The sequence below is a fragment of the Chrysemys picta genome, chromosome 5, assembly GCF_011386835.1.
Source record: "Chrysemys picta bellii isolate R12L10 chromosome 5, ASM1138683v2, whole genome shotgun sequence".
In the NCBI taxonomy this organism is placed as follows: Eukaryota; Metazoa; Chordata; order Testudines; family Emydidae; genus Chrysemys; species Chrysemys picta.
In genome coordinates this window covers 130291429-130308299 of record NC_088795.1, presented here as the reverse complement: position 1 = coordinate 130308299, position 16871 = coordinate 130291429, and the positions used below count along the sequence as shown (strand labels likewise).

At 43.8% G+C, this 16871-nt stretch overlaps 1 protein-coding gene across 1 annotated transcript in view; it reads right to left on the bottom strand.

The window, feature by feature from the left end:
- RPIA (ribose 5-phosphate isomerase A) overlaps positions 1-16871 on the bottom strand; it is a 28712-nt gene that overhangs the window by 6003 nt on the left and 5838 nt on the right. Inside the window, exons 2-8 of the mRNA XM_005292458.4 lie at positions 14839-14899; positions 12610-12665; positions 9406-9465; positions 8274-8338; positions 7465-7533; positions 6574-6715; positions 1010-1109 (exon numbers count right to left, since the gene is read on the bottom strand). Coding sequence (XP_005292515.2) covers positions 1010-1109; positions 6574-6715; positions 7465-7533; positions 8274-8338; positions 9406-9465; positions 12610-12665; positions 14839-14899 — 553 coding nt within the window. The remainder of the gene's footprint in view (positions 1-1009; positions 1110-6573; positions 6716-7464; positions 7534-8273; positions 8339-9405; positions 9466-12609; positions 12666-14838; positions 14900-16871) is intronic.

The following is a 16871-nucleotide window of genomic DNA, read 5'->3' as shown; positions in this document are numbered from 1 at the left end:
TTTTACCAATAGTTTTACCAGTGCAGCCCCCAGCATGGATACTGGTATACTGGCACAGCTCATTCCCCTTCTGCATGGGAATAGCTATGCGGGTACAAGCACCGTTACAGTAGTATAAACTGTTTCCACCCTAGGGGGATTGGACCACTGGAACTACCCTGGTGAAGTTACAGCCCTACGGCATGCGTGCAGAAAAGCCCTCGTAGGGGCACAAGTCACGCCAACTCTCAATGGGGCTTCGATGCTTTTGAAAAATCCCACCCCAAGAGTCCATCAACGTTGCGATGAGGAGCTCCTACCTGAAGCAGCACAAAGAGCATTCAAAAAAGATTAGGATCTAGTTCTCCTAATGAAATTACAGTGCTGTAGAGTCATTGGCATCGATGGACACCAATGTAATTGACATCTCACCACTCAAGATACTCAAGTATTTGCTACCTTTAAGCATGTGAGTAGCACCCTGGTATTTCCATGTTTAAAATTAGGCAAGGGTTTATGTATCTCACTGAATTAGGATCTGAGGACTCATCTGGACTAGAAAGTTTTGCTGTTTTAACTATATTGGGATAGTTATAGTCACAAAAACCCATCCGGGGTGTACACAGTTTTACACCAGGATAAGCACACTTATGCCAGGATAACGTATTCCAATTCCGGAAGCAAAATATACCATCCCTAACCAAAAGAGTTATACCAGTATAACTTCATGGACTCATAGATTCTAATGCCGGAAGGAACCATTGTGATCATCTTGACTGACCTCCTGCATTACACTGGCCAAAGAACTTCCCCTAAGTAATTCCTAGAACAGATCTTTAAAAAAAGAAAAGAAAAGAAACTAAACGAAACACCCAATCTTGATTTCTAAATTGTCAGTGATGGAAAGTCCATCACGACCCTTGGTAAATTGTTCCAATGGTTTATTACTCACACTGTTAACAACTGACGCCTTATTTCCAATGTAGACCAAGCCTCAGGAACTCAGTAATTTTTTAATATGAGAGATTACCTGGTATCATTTTTATAGCTGTGTTCACTTCGTTCCACTTGTGGACCTTGTCAAACTTCCAGTCCAATATGAAATTCCCATTGTCTGTCACCACGGGACCCTAGGCAAAAAGAGGTGCTGTTAACTACCTTGCAAGGATTTTTTTTAAAAAAAATTTTTAAACTCAGGCACAAAGTTGGCCGCCGTTTCCATTAGAAATAAATGTCTCAAACAGAACATTTAAAATAAAGAAAATTGCTGTTATTCAACTGTGTCACTGCCCCACTCATTGTTTTGCACCAGGTGGGGAGAACGACAACAACAAAAAACAAACACAGAGCTATCCAGTTTACATCAAAGCATGTGGGGCTGTGGACTATGGAAAGCACCTAGACACCTTGGTGAATGTGGGACTAAAAATGTATGTACCTTTGAGATGAACCTGCTCCCACTGTTGTCAATGGCAAAATTCCTACTGGCTTCAGCAGTGCAAGGATAAAATGCTATTACATGGTGTTTAGTCATATTCTACACAGAGGCTGGAAGACACAGCCCTTAATTAACCAATTTAAGCATGATAAGGGGATGCTTTTCATAGAGTGACCCATTTCGGTACCCTAAAAGAGTCTGTCCTAGGCCGTTAGAAGAGCTTCAATGCAAAACACCACCACTATTAATAATACTTATACCAAAAGGTACTAATGACGACAATGAGAGGAGTCTTGGAGGCAAGGATAATCCCTTCATTAAGGCCAACGGACATGCTGAGTACTTTCTCGGGCTCAACAGAAAGAGCAAACAAGTCCCTTCATGTAGTAAAAACAGCGAGAGGCTGCGGCAGTAGACCTCATGACAGGTCAGTGCTAACCCTTGTGGAGGGGTTGCCCTGTTTGCAAACATGGGTGCTAGCATTTTGGTTTGCCGGAGAAGTGTGATCCTGAGAGGAAGAAGACGGACAGATCTTCTTGGGCACAGAGCTCTTTGGAGCAGCTGACTTGGGCATTCCGAAAGACGCCACCTGCTGCTGTGTTCAGGGTAACAGGACTTTATTTATAAGAAATGTCCACAAACAAGATGACTTCAAGAATAGACCTGACTCATCTCACAATTTCTCATCCTAATGGAAACAAGCCTGCAACGCACCAAATACTGGTGAACCGATCAGGCCAAATGAGAAACAATTCATGATATTAAGCACAAGATTGCTCTTTTAATCCTCACTCACTAATTCTCACAAAGCACCTGTTAAGTAGGCAAGTATTTTACAGATGAAGAAAGAGAGGACCAAAGAAGATAGGTGATATTCCCAGAGTTGCACAGTTGAGTCAATGGTAGATCCTAGGAGTTTGGCACAGATCAGGGCTTAAATTCAGCCGGAGCCATCCAGAGCAGAGCCGGTACATATTTTCAAGCCCACAGGAGCCTTGGGACACCCACCGAGGGGCTGAAGCCTCAAGCCACCTGCCGAGGGGCTGCCCCGACACACACATGCCGACCTGCAGCTGAAGCCCAGAGCCCTGAATGGGGCGAGGAGAGGGGGGGGCCTCTGGAAAGCCCTGGCACAGATTAACCAAAGTGCTGTATGAACAAAGTACTTTGGAAATTCATCTCTTAGCAGTCTTATGAAAATAGTACTAGCATTGCCAGGGTGCTCCTGTCCATTGGATTTCTATCGATACGTCACAGCTGAGAAGGTCAAAGAAGCTGCATATTAGAGCGGAAAGCTGTGCAATCCCTTATGCAAAGAATCCTATGGAACTGAATATTCAAAAAGTCATTATTCTGAGTTTGCCCATAAGGTAAGTATTAAAACCTAGAGCGGGATTTTTCCAAGTGGTTTGTAGAGAGACATGTGGCATTAGCACCACAAACAGCAAAGGAAAGTCACATGGTGAAACTCATAGCACGCCACTTGGAAACATTTATTTCTCAATATGTAAAGATTTGTCTGTATGGCAACAGGCAGAGCTGACTGTTATATCCACTGTCAACAAATCTGGTTGTCTGAAAGAGTGAGATAATAGATATGTCTCAAGGGTTGATTTTTCAAACAAACAGATGAGGATACAAGTTTTGTGATGTGACTTTACTCTTGGAGGAAATCAGAATGAGGAGTTCTGACCAGCAAAGGAGAGCAAAACATTCCAATACAGTCTTAATTTCTTAGCAATAGACTAACTGCATGCCTAATGGTCCTTTCTAGTTTACTGCTTTGGAGAGTGACTGTGAGGACATCTGCAGTCTATGAAAGGAAACAGACAGAGGACATTAAACCTCTTCATCACCATGTTCCCACTGGGGCTGAGAGACCCTGCTTGGCCTGAAGGTGAAGAGAGACACACCAGTCATACCTGACCTTCCTGAACCCTAAGCACTATGGGATTCCCCATCAGTGCTCTCTGGGAGCTTGTCACTCATACACACCATAAGAAGATGGATACTACTCAAAAGTCACAGAACAATAAAAAACCTAGGGCCTAATCCACAGCCTACTCAGCCAGTGGAAGGACTCCTATCGCCTTCATCTGAGACTGGATTAGGCCCTTCAGAGCAATACTACATCCATGAGCAACATTCCTCACGGATGCATTAGAACAGCCCCATGATCAAAACTTCGGATCTCCCAGGACTGTGGCCAGGATGATGTTATTAACCTATGGCTGTCAGAGAAAGATTTTTACTGTATTTTGGTAACAGCAACCTTCTTCCTAATACACCCAGAATAACATTTAAGAACTACCACATACAATCTCGGTCCTCCCAGCAGAGGGGTAGAGAAGAAGGAGAATACAAGGGTTAGTGCATTAGCCTGGGACTTGGGAAACATATGTTCAATGCCCTGCTTCATCACAGACTTCCTGGGTGATCCTGGGCCAGGCCTCTCTGTGCCTCAACTCCCCATCTGTACAATGGGGATAAAAGTACTTAAAGAAACAGATTTCTGCAAAGGTAAAAACAGGGACTTACATTTTCAAGATTTTTGAGTATCTCCCTTTCCAGGTGCCCAATTTAGAATTGTAAAAATGTAAGGCTGGAAGGCACCTCCAAAGATCATCTAGACCAGCCTCCTGCGCTAAGGCAGGACCATGTAAACCTACACTATTCTTGACAGGTGTTTGCCCAACCTGTTCTTAAAAACCTCCCATGATGGGGGCTCCACCACCTCTCTTGAAAGCCTGTTCCAGTGCTTAACAACACTTATAGTTAGAAAGTTTTCATAACATCTAACCTACATCTCCCTTTCCGCAGATTAAGTCCATTACTTCTTGTCCTACCTTCAGTGGACATGGAGAACAATTGACCACCAAGCTCTTTATAAAAGCCCCTCACATATTTGAAGACTTATCAGGTTGCCTCCCTCAGTCTTCTTTTCTCAAGACTAAACATACCCAGTTTTTTTAACCTTTCCTCAGAGGTGATGTTTTATACACCTTTTTACCATTTGTATTGCTCTCCTCTGGACTCTCTCCAATTTGTCCACATCTTTGTTAAAGTGTGGTGCCCAGGACTGGACACAGTATGCCAGCTGAGGCCTCACCCAGTGTTGAGTAGAGCAAGACAGTTACCTCCCACGTATTACATACAACACTCCTATTAATACACCCCATAATATTAGCCCTTTTCACAACTGCATCATGCTGATTCATATTTAATTTGTGATCCATTAGAACCCCCAGATCCTCTTCAAAAGTACTACTTTCTAGCCAATTACACCCCATTTTGTAGTTGTGCTTTTGATTTTTCCTTCCTAAGTGAAGTACTCCGCACTTGGCTTTAATGAATATCATCTTGTTGAACTCAGATCAGTTCTCCACTTTGTCAAGGTCATTTCGAATTTTAATCCTGTCCTCCAAAGGGCTTGCAACTGTTCCTAGCTTGGTGTCAGCTGCAAATTTTATTTATTTTATTTTTATTTAAATTTTATAACCATATTCTCCACTCCATTAGCCAAGTCATTAATGAAAATAGTGAGTAGTACAGGACCCCACTAGATACAGCCTCCCAATTTGACAGCAAAACATCAATAACTCTTTGAGTGTGGTATTTCAACTAGTTGTGCACCCACCTTACAGAGTTTTCATCTAGACCTCATTTCCCTAGTTTGCTTATGAGAATGTCATGTGGGACTGTGCCAGAAGCCTCACTAAAATCAAGATACATCTAGTCTACTGCCTCCTTCCTAACCACTAGGCCAGTAATGCTGTCAAAGAAGGAAATTAGGTTGGTTTGGCATGATTTGTTCTTTACAAATCCATGCTGGCTATTCCTTATTACCCTTTTATCCGATAAGTGCTTACAAATTGATTAATTAATAATTTGTTCCAGTACTTTTCCAGGTATTGAAATAAAGTTGATTGGTCTGTAATTCCCTGGGACCTCACCCGTCCTCCACAAGGTCCCGAAGATAATTACTAACGATTGCAAAATTGTTTCAGAGAGTTCCTTAATTACACTAGGATGAATTTCATCAGGCCCTGCCTATTTGAGTACATCTAACTTGGCTAAATATTCTTTAACCTGTTTCCCCCCCTATTTTGGCTTCCCTATTATTCCTTCTCCCTTTTTGTTAATATTCATTGTGTTAAGTATCTGGTCACCATTAACCTTGTTAGTGAATAATGAAACAAAATGGGCATTAAACACCTCAGCCTTCCTGATGTCATCAGTTATTAGCTCTCTTTCCTCATTAAATAGAGGACGTACACTTTCCTTCATCTTTCTCTTGCTCCGAATGTATTTAAAGAACCTCTTCTTATTGCCTTTTAGGTCTCTTGCTAGATGTAACTCATTTTGTGCCTTAACCTTTCTGATTTTGTCCCTACATACTTGTGCTATTCTTTTGTACTCCTCTGAGTAATTTGTCCATATTTTCACTTTTTAATAGGATTCTTTGTTGATTTTCAGGTCATTAAAGAGCACCTGATGGAGCCATCTTGGCCTCTTACTAGCCTTCCTACCTTTCCTTCTTAGTAGGATAGTTTGCTGTTGTGCCTTTAATACTGTCTGACAAACTGCGAGCCCTCTAGAGCTTCTTTTTCCTCTAAGATTTCCTTCCCATGGGACCTCGCCTACCTGTTCTCTAAGTTAGTTCAAGTCTGCTTTTTTGAAGTCCAATGTCCTTATTCTACTGCTCTCACTCCTTTCTTTCCTTAGAATCTTGAAATCTATCACTTCATGATCACTTTCATCCAAATTGTCTGGAATCTTCCGATTCACAACCCATTCCTCCATTAGTCAGAATCAAGTCTAAAATGGCTGTGCCCAGTTCCGCCGCTTTCTGAAACAAAATGTTGCCCCCAATATATTCCAAAAATGCATGGAGCATACATTGTGTTTTGCTGTCTCACGTGAGACACTGTAAAAGGGCCTGAGTTTCAGAAGGGGATGCTCAGCAAGTAGATGTCCAAAGTCACTAGCCACTTTTGAAAATTTAAGCCAAGAGGTTTTTTGTTCTTTTATGAATATTCAAAAGCACAAACCGTATATTCACACACACATTATCCGTCACATTTCTGTTTTGCCACCCGCCACGCACACCCATGTGAAGGGAGTGGTCTTCTTCAGAGACCTTTGATCATACTGACCGCTTTCCGGACAGCCATCCTCAGCTCAGCAACGCCACCAAACTTCCTGGTCAGTGCTTTGGTGACTGGGACATAAGCCATTGGGATGACTTCAATGGGGATTCCTTTCTTCCATTGCTCCCCAAGGTTCTTAGAATTTTTTCTACAGGAAATTGGTTTTAAACGGGATTAATATTAATATTACAGCACCTAAAATATAATAAAATAACAATAATATATTTAATAATACTACTACATAATAAATAATAATAATACACTCACATATAAAGCCCCAAAGGGCACAACATCCAAGTCCTTTAGGGGGAAATTCAGAGGAGCAGCAGAAAGCCTAGTGCTCCATTCAAATCCTCCTCAAGCCTTTTTTGAGACAGATTCATAGATCTTAAGGCCACATGGGATCATTAGATCATCTAGCTTGACCTCCTGTATAGCACAGGCCACAGGAGTTCATCCAGTTACCACCCAGGACTTGTGCAGAAAGATTGCAGGTTAATTTTCTATTATCCTACAGTTGTAAGCAGAGGGGGAAGTTAGCCCAAGAGCAGATGACGATGCCCAGCCAAGTTGGAAAGCTGGCCAGGCAGCTGGGCGTACCCACTCCCAAAGACACGGGTACAGATAAATTCTGAAGCGAGCACATTCTGCAATTTGGGAACTCTGGGGTTTTGCAAATTAAAAAACAAAAGTCAAATTCAATTCATGAGGTGTCAGTAGAGCTGGGCTTACTTAGACCTGGTCCTGCTCCCATTGACATCAAGGACCAAGTGCTCACTGACAGCGTTGGAAGCAAAATAATGCGCTCACTCAGTGAATGAACTCTCATATTTAGCTATGACTGAATTTGGCCCTCTCTCTCCACCTTGTGGGAATGAAGTGCAGTACATATTTTACCTGTAGTCGGCAACAACGACGAAGCATTTTGCATAGCCTGCAACTATCTTTTCCTGTGTCAAGCACCCTCTGTGAAGAAAATTAAGAAGTAAACACGTTAAACTGGCCTTGTCATGCTTGGTGGGCCCAAAGGATGACAGTATCCCTCACATTCTCCCCACTCATTCTGGAGGTTGTTTCACCCCCTCTCCCTTCCCGTAAACCTAATGTAAATTAGTGCTTGAGAAGGTACCAGAATGATTACCGTGGTCACTGGGGAGATGGCAATTAGCCAAGCATACTAACAAGCAGAGTCTCTGCCCAAAGGGGACTTAGCACAGAGACCCAGGACCCAGGACATAGAAGACTGCTCTCTTTCAACCTCTACAGGTGGTCCAATCAGGCCCAGGGTGAGGCACAGTGATGGACGGGCCAATATTACTATGCCCGCTATGTGGATACCCAGGGTTGTCAGCCTGACACCCTTCGAAGCACTGAATTCACATGGAATCCCAAAAAGGATTAAGAAGTCCCCATGAACTTTAGCCAAGCCCCAAAGCAATCACGGCTTGTATCACTAGATGGCGATGCTGCTCCTACTGTCACCCACTACTCCCTTCTGGATACTGGATAATAAGTTCTTTGGGTCAGGGATTGTCTCTCACTAAGTTTTTAGACAGCGCTACACACAGTGGGGCCCTGATTTCAATTTAGACCTCTCTGTGCTATCAGAACAGAAACATTTCTAACAACACAAGTAGTTTAATCTATTTGTTTAAGCCTGGCTGCAGCATTGCAGCCGTAAGCAGATACAAGAAGGCACTGCTTACCCGCCACCTTTGATAAGGCTGAGGTCAGAGTCCACCTCGTCAGCTCCGTCAATGGCGACATCGAGCTGTGGGAAAAGAAAACATGGCTTGGAAACCTTGGGAAACAAATGTGCTTGTCATGAAAACTGTCATGAAGCAGGCACCTGCTGTTTGCACAGCTGCACTCAGCCCCACAACTCATGCATCCGCTAAGAGCGGCCCACATCTTACTGCACAGAAAAGTATCCTAATGCCAACAGGAGGTCTGATACTACATGGAGACTCTAGTCAACACCAAACTGAACCCACAACACTGTTGGAAACAATCCCTGATTTCTAGATGGCTTGTTGAGTACACTGAAAACTAGCTCTGGGTAGACTCAAGGCCAGATGGCTCAAAACAAGTGTCTCTTGAAAACAATTACATACAGATACACAGCCACAGATAAACAGCAGGCAGCCAGCAAGTCCAGCTATAACCTACCACACCACAGCAAGCTGCTGATCTGGTCTAGTCTTGTTAGACAAGCAGGGACAGTATGTGAATGGGAAACTCGCAGAGAAAATGCCGGCCCTGCAGGAAGTGGTGGCGGTGGTGACTCAGCAGCTAGCACTGTTCACTCCAGGTCAGTGCTGAAGTGACACACAGCATGGGGCAGGGAGGCTGGGCTGCTAAAGGTGCCACTGAACCTTTACCCAGGGAGTGGTTGTTAGCCCCCAAGTCCTGGCCAAATTCCAACATGCAATGTCTGGCCCTTCTAGTTTACTTCATTTTGTGTTTGTTCAGGATTAGGGAGTGGATTTAGTGCTCATGAAATCGAGGGGTCAAACAAATCAGCCAGAATCTGACAGAACAAGCTTCCTGCAGCTCAGGTACTGGACCTCCACTCTAACCTGCACACCTTTTAGTGCATCCCTGGCTCTCTCCTGAGCACAGACCCTCAGTCGGTCTGTGGTTCTGCAACGTGAGCAACCTAGGACTAAAACACAGCAGGCTCATTTCCACCTGTGCCCTAGCTCACAATCCAAACCCGGGTCCCGAGAGCCGAAAGGGGAGGGCGTTATCTCAACACACCAGCCAGATCCTTTCTGCAGAAGAAGGTATCGAGGCTCCGCAGATACAGAAGAGATTTCATTTCTACAGTTCCCTTACCTCCGGGTGCCTGTCCAGGTCACTTAGGCTTAGACCATTCTGGAGGATCAACTGACGTGCCTACACAATGAAAACAACACAAACATTTTGTCGATAATTAAAAGATTCTCTAAAAGCTGCACAACCAGCTCAAACTCCTTTTGCTGGTGTCCCAGCTCCACAGTCTGACCGAAGAGATGGCTTGGGCTCTCCAGTCTCTGCTTCCAAAGGCATCTTGTCCTGCAGCAGGAGCAGAAGCAGGAGATCCAAGTAACAAGGAGAAGTCTCCTTTGCTAGTTAGAGACTGGCATTCTGTAACAACAGGTATTACCACTCCTTTGAATTGAGCGGGGCTGTACATTAGGATTCCTGGTTCCTCCTCCTGCAGGGCACCATCAGTTCCCATTGACTTCAGTGGGAGTTACTTAAATCCTACAAGATCGGGAAAACACTAGACTTCTGGGTTCTACATTTGTTTCTTCCACAAACTAACCCACTGTGTGACCTTGGACAAGTTGCTTTCTCTCTCTGTGCTTCAGTTCACCCCCCTCTGTGCAATGGGAATAGTAATATTCACCCCACAGAAGTGCAGGGAGGTTTAACAGTTGGAAAATGCTTTTTGTTGCTGCATGGAAAATCATTTTTCTTTTAAAAGAGACATTGGGGAGGGAAACCAACTTCCCTGACAAAGACTGGGGAAGTCTCCTGATTCTGCCACGCTTTGCAACGATGAGTCTAATCCCCCCTAACGAAGAGTGGCTTTCTGTTCCCTGTACTGGCTAGACTGTATAGAGATTTAGGAGTCTGCCACTATCCCTTTAATTCAAGCAGAAGAGGTTCCTGCTTATAAACCCAACAGTGTCAGGTTCAATCCCCATCCAGGGGAGTGTTATAGCAAGTTGCATTACCTGAGCCAAATTCATCCCTAATATAACTTCGGTCAAGTCAAAAGCTCTGGGCACACTTTTGAGTATTGAACCCCCCCGCAGTCTGAACTATTGCTGACATGTCCTTCTATTTAATTTTTGTTCTTTTGTACCGAGGCTAAGACACATCTTTAAAGAGTTCCCTGATTTTACTCTCTGTTTACTCAAATCTTTAATATTAAGTGAGGTTTTCCTTTAAACATTCTAGGCCATATCCTGATGAAGCAAAAGAGGTAGCGGAGTTCCACTTAAGTCAATGGAGCTACATCAACTGAGGACCCGGATCTCTGTATTTGCCGTGCATGCAGGTCTCAGGAAACGACAGCATTTGGGAGTTATTCGCTCCAATAGGATGGGGAGGCTGGGTTCTCAGAGTCATAAGCAAGTGCAGAGTTCTCATGACCAAGAGATAAAGCATCAGTAACAATATGGTTCCTGCACATAAGTCAAGGATTAGAACAGGGGTAGGCAACCTATGGCACACGTGCCAAAGGCAGCACGCGAGCTGATTTTCAGTGGCACTCACACTGCCTGGGTCCTGGCAGCTCTGCATTTTAATTTAATTTTAAATGAAGCATCTTAAACATTTTTAAAACCTTATTTACTTTACATACAACAATAGTTTAGTTATATATTATAGACTTATAGAAAGAGACCTTCTAAAAACGTTAAAATGTATTACTGGCACACGAAACCTTAAATTAGAGTGAATAAATGAAGACTCGACACACCACTTCTGAAAGGTTGCCGACCCCTGGATTAGAATGAGACTTTCACTATAGGTACACGAAGAAGGTTTCCTAAGCGTAGCAGGACAGACATGGAACTGCCCAGCACTTGGAATCTCACTGACACGCAGCCGGCTTTGGTTCTACAACTGCTTTAACTAGGCGGAACCCAGAGCTCTCCTCGGTATTAGACGGAAACCTACAGTTTGTTGCCAAGAAACAGCCCCGTTGCTAGGTTATAACCCCCTGGGTGACTATCCAGATGATCAGTACATGCACAACTCCAGAGGAAAGGGACACACATACACAGGGCTGGTTTCCAATCTCATATACACGGGTTTGGCTCCACTGATTTCGATGGATTTACACCAGTGTTGGGGTGGGTGGGTTTGATTCAGGCCCACTGACACTGATTCTCCTCTGCCTTACACCTCATGCAGTTATGTACACATGGGGGAAGTGGAAGTAAGATGCTGCCACACTGATCTGGTGGTGTTTAGTGCTTTCAATAGAGACCTCACATGCTACATTTTATGGATAAATACTATGAAAAGAGTGTATTACGTATAATGAGTTTATCAAATCTGAGACAGGAGTTTCTCATAACAAACAGTGAACCCTTTGCTAGTTGGCACCAATGGGTCTCTGTGTCACACAGAACACACACATAGCAAGAGAGTGCCCCCTGTCCCAAAGAGCTTGCGATGCAGACAAGACAGACAGAGGGTGGGAAGGAAAACAGAGGCAACAAGAGGTGCAGTAACTTGCGCAAGGTCTCGGAGCATGTCAGAACCAGGAATAGAACTTGAGTCTCCTGACTTCCAGCCCAGTGACCTATCCACTGGGCCACACTGCTTCTGCCAATGGTCTGTTGCCCTTCCTGTCTCATGAACTTGCCTGATGATATCACTCTCGTGCCATGTTCTAAAGGGGAAGGGGAAGCACATTGTGGAAGAACATGCCCGTGTATTCCCATTTCGTTATTAAGGAAAGGGAGGCACAGAGCAACAAACATGATTTGCCTAAAGTCACACAGGAACTCCGTGGCAGAGTCAGGAACAGAACCCAGTTCTCCTGACACCCAGTCCCAGTGCTTCCACAAGACCTTTCTTCCTCTCTCCGAAAACCTCTCACAGCTCTACAGCTAAGCTAGTATAAAGCATGTTCCCATAAAAGGTTGCACAGCAAGGGACAGATTAAGCTGATTTATTTTCAGGAGCTCCATGTGCAAGCCAGCTACGTGTACTTCCATATCCTCTCGTGCATGTGGTCCCACCCGTGCAGCTGTTGTCTGAAACGCAACACCATAATCTTCTCAAAAGGTGCATGGGTTTGTTGTGAATCTCAACTCAGGGCAATGACTATCCATCACCCCACTTGAAGTCATGGCCATGAATCTGCGCTGTAATCTAGCAAATTGGGGGTTAACTCCTTTAACTAATTGGGGTTTTGAGCAGCTTTACAGTACCAGTTAATTCAGAAATTGCCCTAGAGTTTCCATAGACGGATAGAATGTAACCCCAAGTGTCTTAACCATAAGAAAGGGCCCCGGAGGGGAGAATATTTTTTACCTGAAAAGATGTTGGGATGCAGACAATATTCAGATTCTCCTGTTTAACTCTCTCAGCTGTAGGGAGAAGCAGAAGCATTAGTTTGCTCAACGAACAATAGAGCTAGGGGAAAGTGCAACAAGTTTCACTTTAAGAAACTTTAGTTCAAACAGCCTCTTCGAAACATTCCAGTTACTTGGGCTTACCTGTATTTGCAAAGAAGAGTCAGGCACAAACTACAAACAAGTGTCATCCTGTGCTGGATAAACTGTAGCTTCTGGTGACAATCATGTTTAAACAACTTCTCTGGGTCAGCCTATGATGAAAAGGCTAATGACCCATCTCATATCGGAGCAGTAGAGCAAGCAAGAATTGTGCCCAGTCAGTAAAGAATAATTCATCACCTAGGGAATTAAATCCTATATTATACACATTTTACTGCACTCCTTGTAAACAAGAGAGCTTTAGGTGAATAATAGCAGCTGTCTGAAAGATTTTGCTGCCTCAGGGCCTCATATCATGTATAATAAAATGCATTTAAATATATGGTAGGGGAATGACTAATGGAGCAAAATCCAGTATTTCCATTAAAAGAATTAAATGTTTCGTCCCTCCGTGTAACCTGAAAAGATGAACATCTATTATTAAGATAATAGATGTTATTATGGACATATTAAGATAATTTCCTAATAAATTTTTTCACAAAATGCTGTTTCCAATTTAGGCAAATCCAACAGCCTGACTGAGTGAACATGAGTAAGTGCTATCTAATGGCAACAGGTGATGCAGGCAAACTCCTCCCCTGTTCTGATCATTCAGAAAGCCCGGCTTTTGGCACCCCACTCCTCAGCAGTCTTGAAGGCCAATAGTGCTTTATAAATGTATTCATGGCTCAAAGATTTGGTGTGAAGCAGAGCAGTTCTGATATTGAGCCACAAAACCTGGAAGCAGAGCATCCAATTCCTAAAATACCTCACAAGTATTAAAAACTAACACAAACTCCACCCTGGAACCAACAAAACGCAAACAATGTACACAAGTGAGCATCTCCTTGATCTTAACGGTGACTTTTGCTCTCTCCCATCTTCTATTATCAGTTATAATGTTAGGTCTCCACTTCGGTCTCGATCTTGCAAACAGCACTTGCGCATGTGCATAATCCCACTGAAGTTCAGTCAATAGATAGTGCCACCAATACTACTGCAAGTCACCAAGGAGTGAGTATTCAGAGTCCTGATGGGCAGAACATTCCAAACTCTCATTTGGAACAGAGGGGACCTTATGCTGCTGAGCTAACAAACAAAAACACAAACAGAGCTTGTCTAGCAGTCCCAGTTTCCCACAGTGGGCTATTCTGTTTTAAATGGGAGGCCAATAAGAGACAGCTTATTGTCCACATTTTGTTGCCAAGATGAACTGCATTCTAGAATTAACCATGTTGCAAGTCCCTCCCCTCAAGAACAAGGGGCAGACCTGAGCTGACTGACTCAAAAAGGTTCTTCGGTGCTTGATGAGCATATCTGACCTAAGGCTGAAAATGAGCCCGGGCCTCCTGCCCTTTGTTAACCCATAGAACGCTACTTGTAGCACACGCTGCACCTTGGGGAGACGCAGCTGTATAATTAGACTTGTGCCCACTTGCTAAAGGGTTGCATTACTCTAATGTTCGCCTATACACAGCACTTTATGGGACAAACTCTGCCCTGATTTTCACCCAGTACAATCAATGGAATTGCAGGACATATGAATTACAGCAGGATTTAATGCCACATCTTCAAAGCACCATTGAAACATTAGCCTTCCCGACATCTGAGAGATGAGGGAGTAACATTACCCAAATGAGTCAACTGCTGAAGAATGGGCCAGTCCCTTAACCTAAGACACACTGTGGGTCAGTGGCAGAGCTGGAATTAGACCTTTAGCTCCAACCTGAGCACAATTCAGGAGACTGATCTGTCTGGCAACAGCAGAGAAGAGCTCAAGTCTAATAAAAGCTACAGACCAACAAACTCATTAATTCTTGGTGACGGCCTTTACAATGAAACTGAGGCACAAGGACAGGGTTTACTTTCTGCCTCAGATCAGATGTGCTGACCAATCAACACACCCAAGGTTTTTAACCGCAAGTCAGCTGTTTATCCAGCAAGCAGGCAGGCATTACATTTCACTTCTCCAGACTAGCGTTCCAATTAGCTGGGGCCGCTGGAGCAGAGGATTTTCCTTCGGATGGAACCAACAATATTACCATACCTAGTCGATGGACAGCAGGGACAATTGTAGAGCCGCTTCCAATTCCAAGGACTTGGTTATTCTACAAACCAGAAAAAGAGAGAAGAATGTTTTCATAGCACATTACGGAAGGCTCCAGTACAGGGAGACCATATGTCCCGTTTTGGCTCAGCCAGTCCCCTTTTTAAGCTCTGTCCCAGGTGTCCTGACTTTTTTGCTAAAACTGGAAATTTGTCCCATTTGCTCTTGCGGCAGGTCTCAGGTGACAAACTCTCAAGAGCAAATGGGACAAATGACTGTTTTAGCAAAAAGATTGGGGCAACGGCAACAGTGTCCCATTTTAAGTTGAGGGAAATATGGTCACCCTACTCCAACAGAATATTTTCTTTGCTTCTGCTATCAGAGTCTGCACAACTCCTGCAGAAGGATCCCTGCTCAGTGATTAAACTGATACACAAAGTCTCCTTTGCTTACTTCAGACGGGGAAAGAAAAATACCGCTCTAGAGTGGGCAGGGAAACCAGCTTGTCCTTATGGTACAGCAGGACCAGGAATTCTAAGTAACAGACCAGATCCTAAAGGTCAGATACTCTGTATATTTATCTAGGGCCTGATTTTAAAAGGCACTGAACACACACAGCTCCCATTGGTTTGGATGGACTTGTGGGTACTTTGCACTTCTGAAACCCAGGCCTATAATGTCTAGGAAAAACTAGGAGGACTGTCCCATTTGGAGCATACAGGAGAGCCTGACTAATCCTTCAAAGAAGTAGGGGAAAGTCAACTCCAAAAACATGATAGTCCTTTGGATGAAGGGATATAAATGTGTAGATCACAGAAGGGTTAAGGATGCCTGGGAAACACTTCCCACAATACCAGCATTGAAAATCTTCCTGAGGCTTGGGATAAAGACTCGCTCATAAAATGTTTCATTTTAACCCCGGGTTTGTGATGCAGCACCTTCCTTTAAACTAGCATCTCTGTATGCAAACCCTGGTTCTGGAGTAGAGCAGTTCTCCGCCTCCTGTAAACATCCAGCAGATGTGCCTCTTCTCCCCCACCCACACCAGAGAAACTGACTAACAGTGCAGCTTCTCTGTCTGCCTATTACTCTGCACGATAGTTGCAGCCTTCAGAGGTTGCCACAGCAGGGGAGGAAGTTGAAACAACCATTTGATGTTGTGTTTCAAGGAAACCACAACGTGAAATACTGTTGCTGGGAACAATATCGCTTGTAAACAGTCCTGCTGCCCAAAGCCAGAAATGTAAGAACATATACCCTGAAGCAGAGTAGCAGGCCACCCCGTCCCTCACACCCAGAAGTCAGATCCTGTCTGCTCTGTAGATAAATGGTGTAACTGAGTCCAAGTCCTGCTCCACAATAGCTCCCTGATGCATTTAAAACAGGATTTTAGTCTTTCAGCATAGATGAGTTTTAATGGGTTTTCCAGGATGGTAGCCTGGTTCAGGAGCATGCTTAAGACCATTCAGTCTCATCTCCACATTTCTGTATTATACGATTAGACATACTGGGAGGTGGAGTAGATGAGTACTACCATGTTGCAATGGCATTCTCCGCACTCCACTTCTTCTATTTACCTATCACCTGGGCATTTAAGTGTTGATGGGACCTAACTGCATCCCATGCATACTTCTGTGCTGTTCATATAGGAGCAACTTCCTCAGCCAGCACACAAAGCTTCAGTTCACTTGCGGAACTGTGCTAGTGCCAGAAAAAGAATCACAAAACGTTAGCTCAAGATTTTACTACAGTAGACCCTAAGAGTTACAAACGCCTCGGGAATGGAGGTTGTTCGTAACTCTGAAATGTTCGTAACTCTGAACAAAATGTTTATGGTTGTTCTTTCAAAAGTTTACAACTGAACATTGACTTAATACAGCTTTGAAACTTTACTATGCAGAAGAAAAATGCCGCTTTCCCTTTATTTTTTAGTAGTTTACATTTAACACAGTACTGCATTGTACTTGCTTTTTTTTGTTTGTTTGTTTGTCTCTGCTGCTGACTGATTGTGTATTTCCGATTCCAAAGGAAGC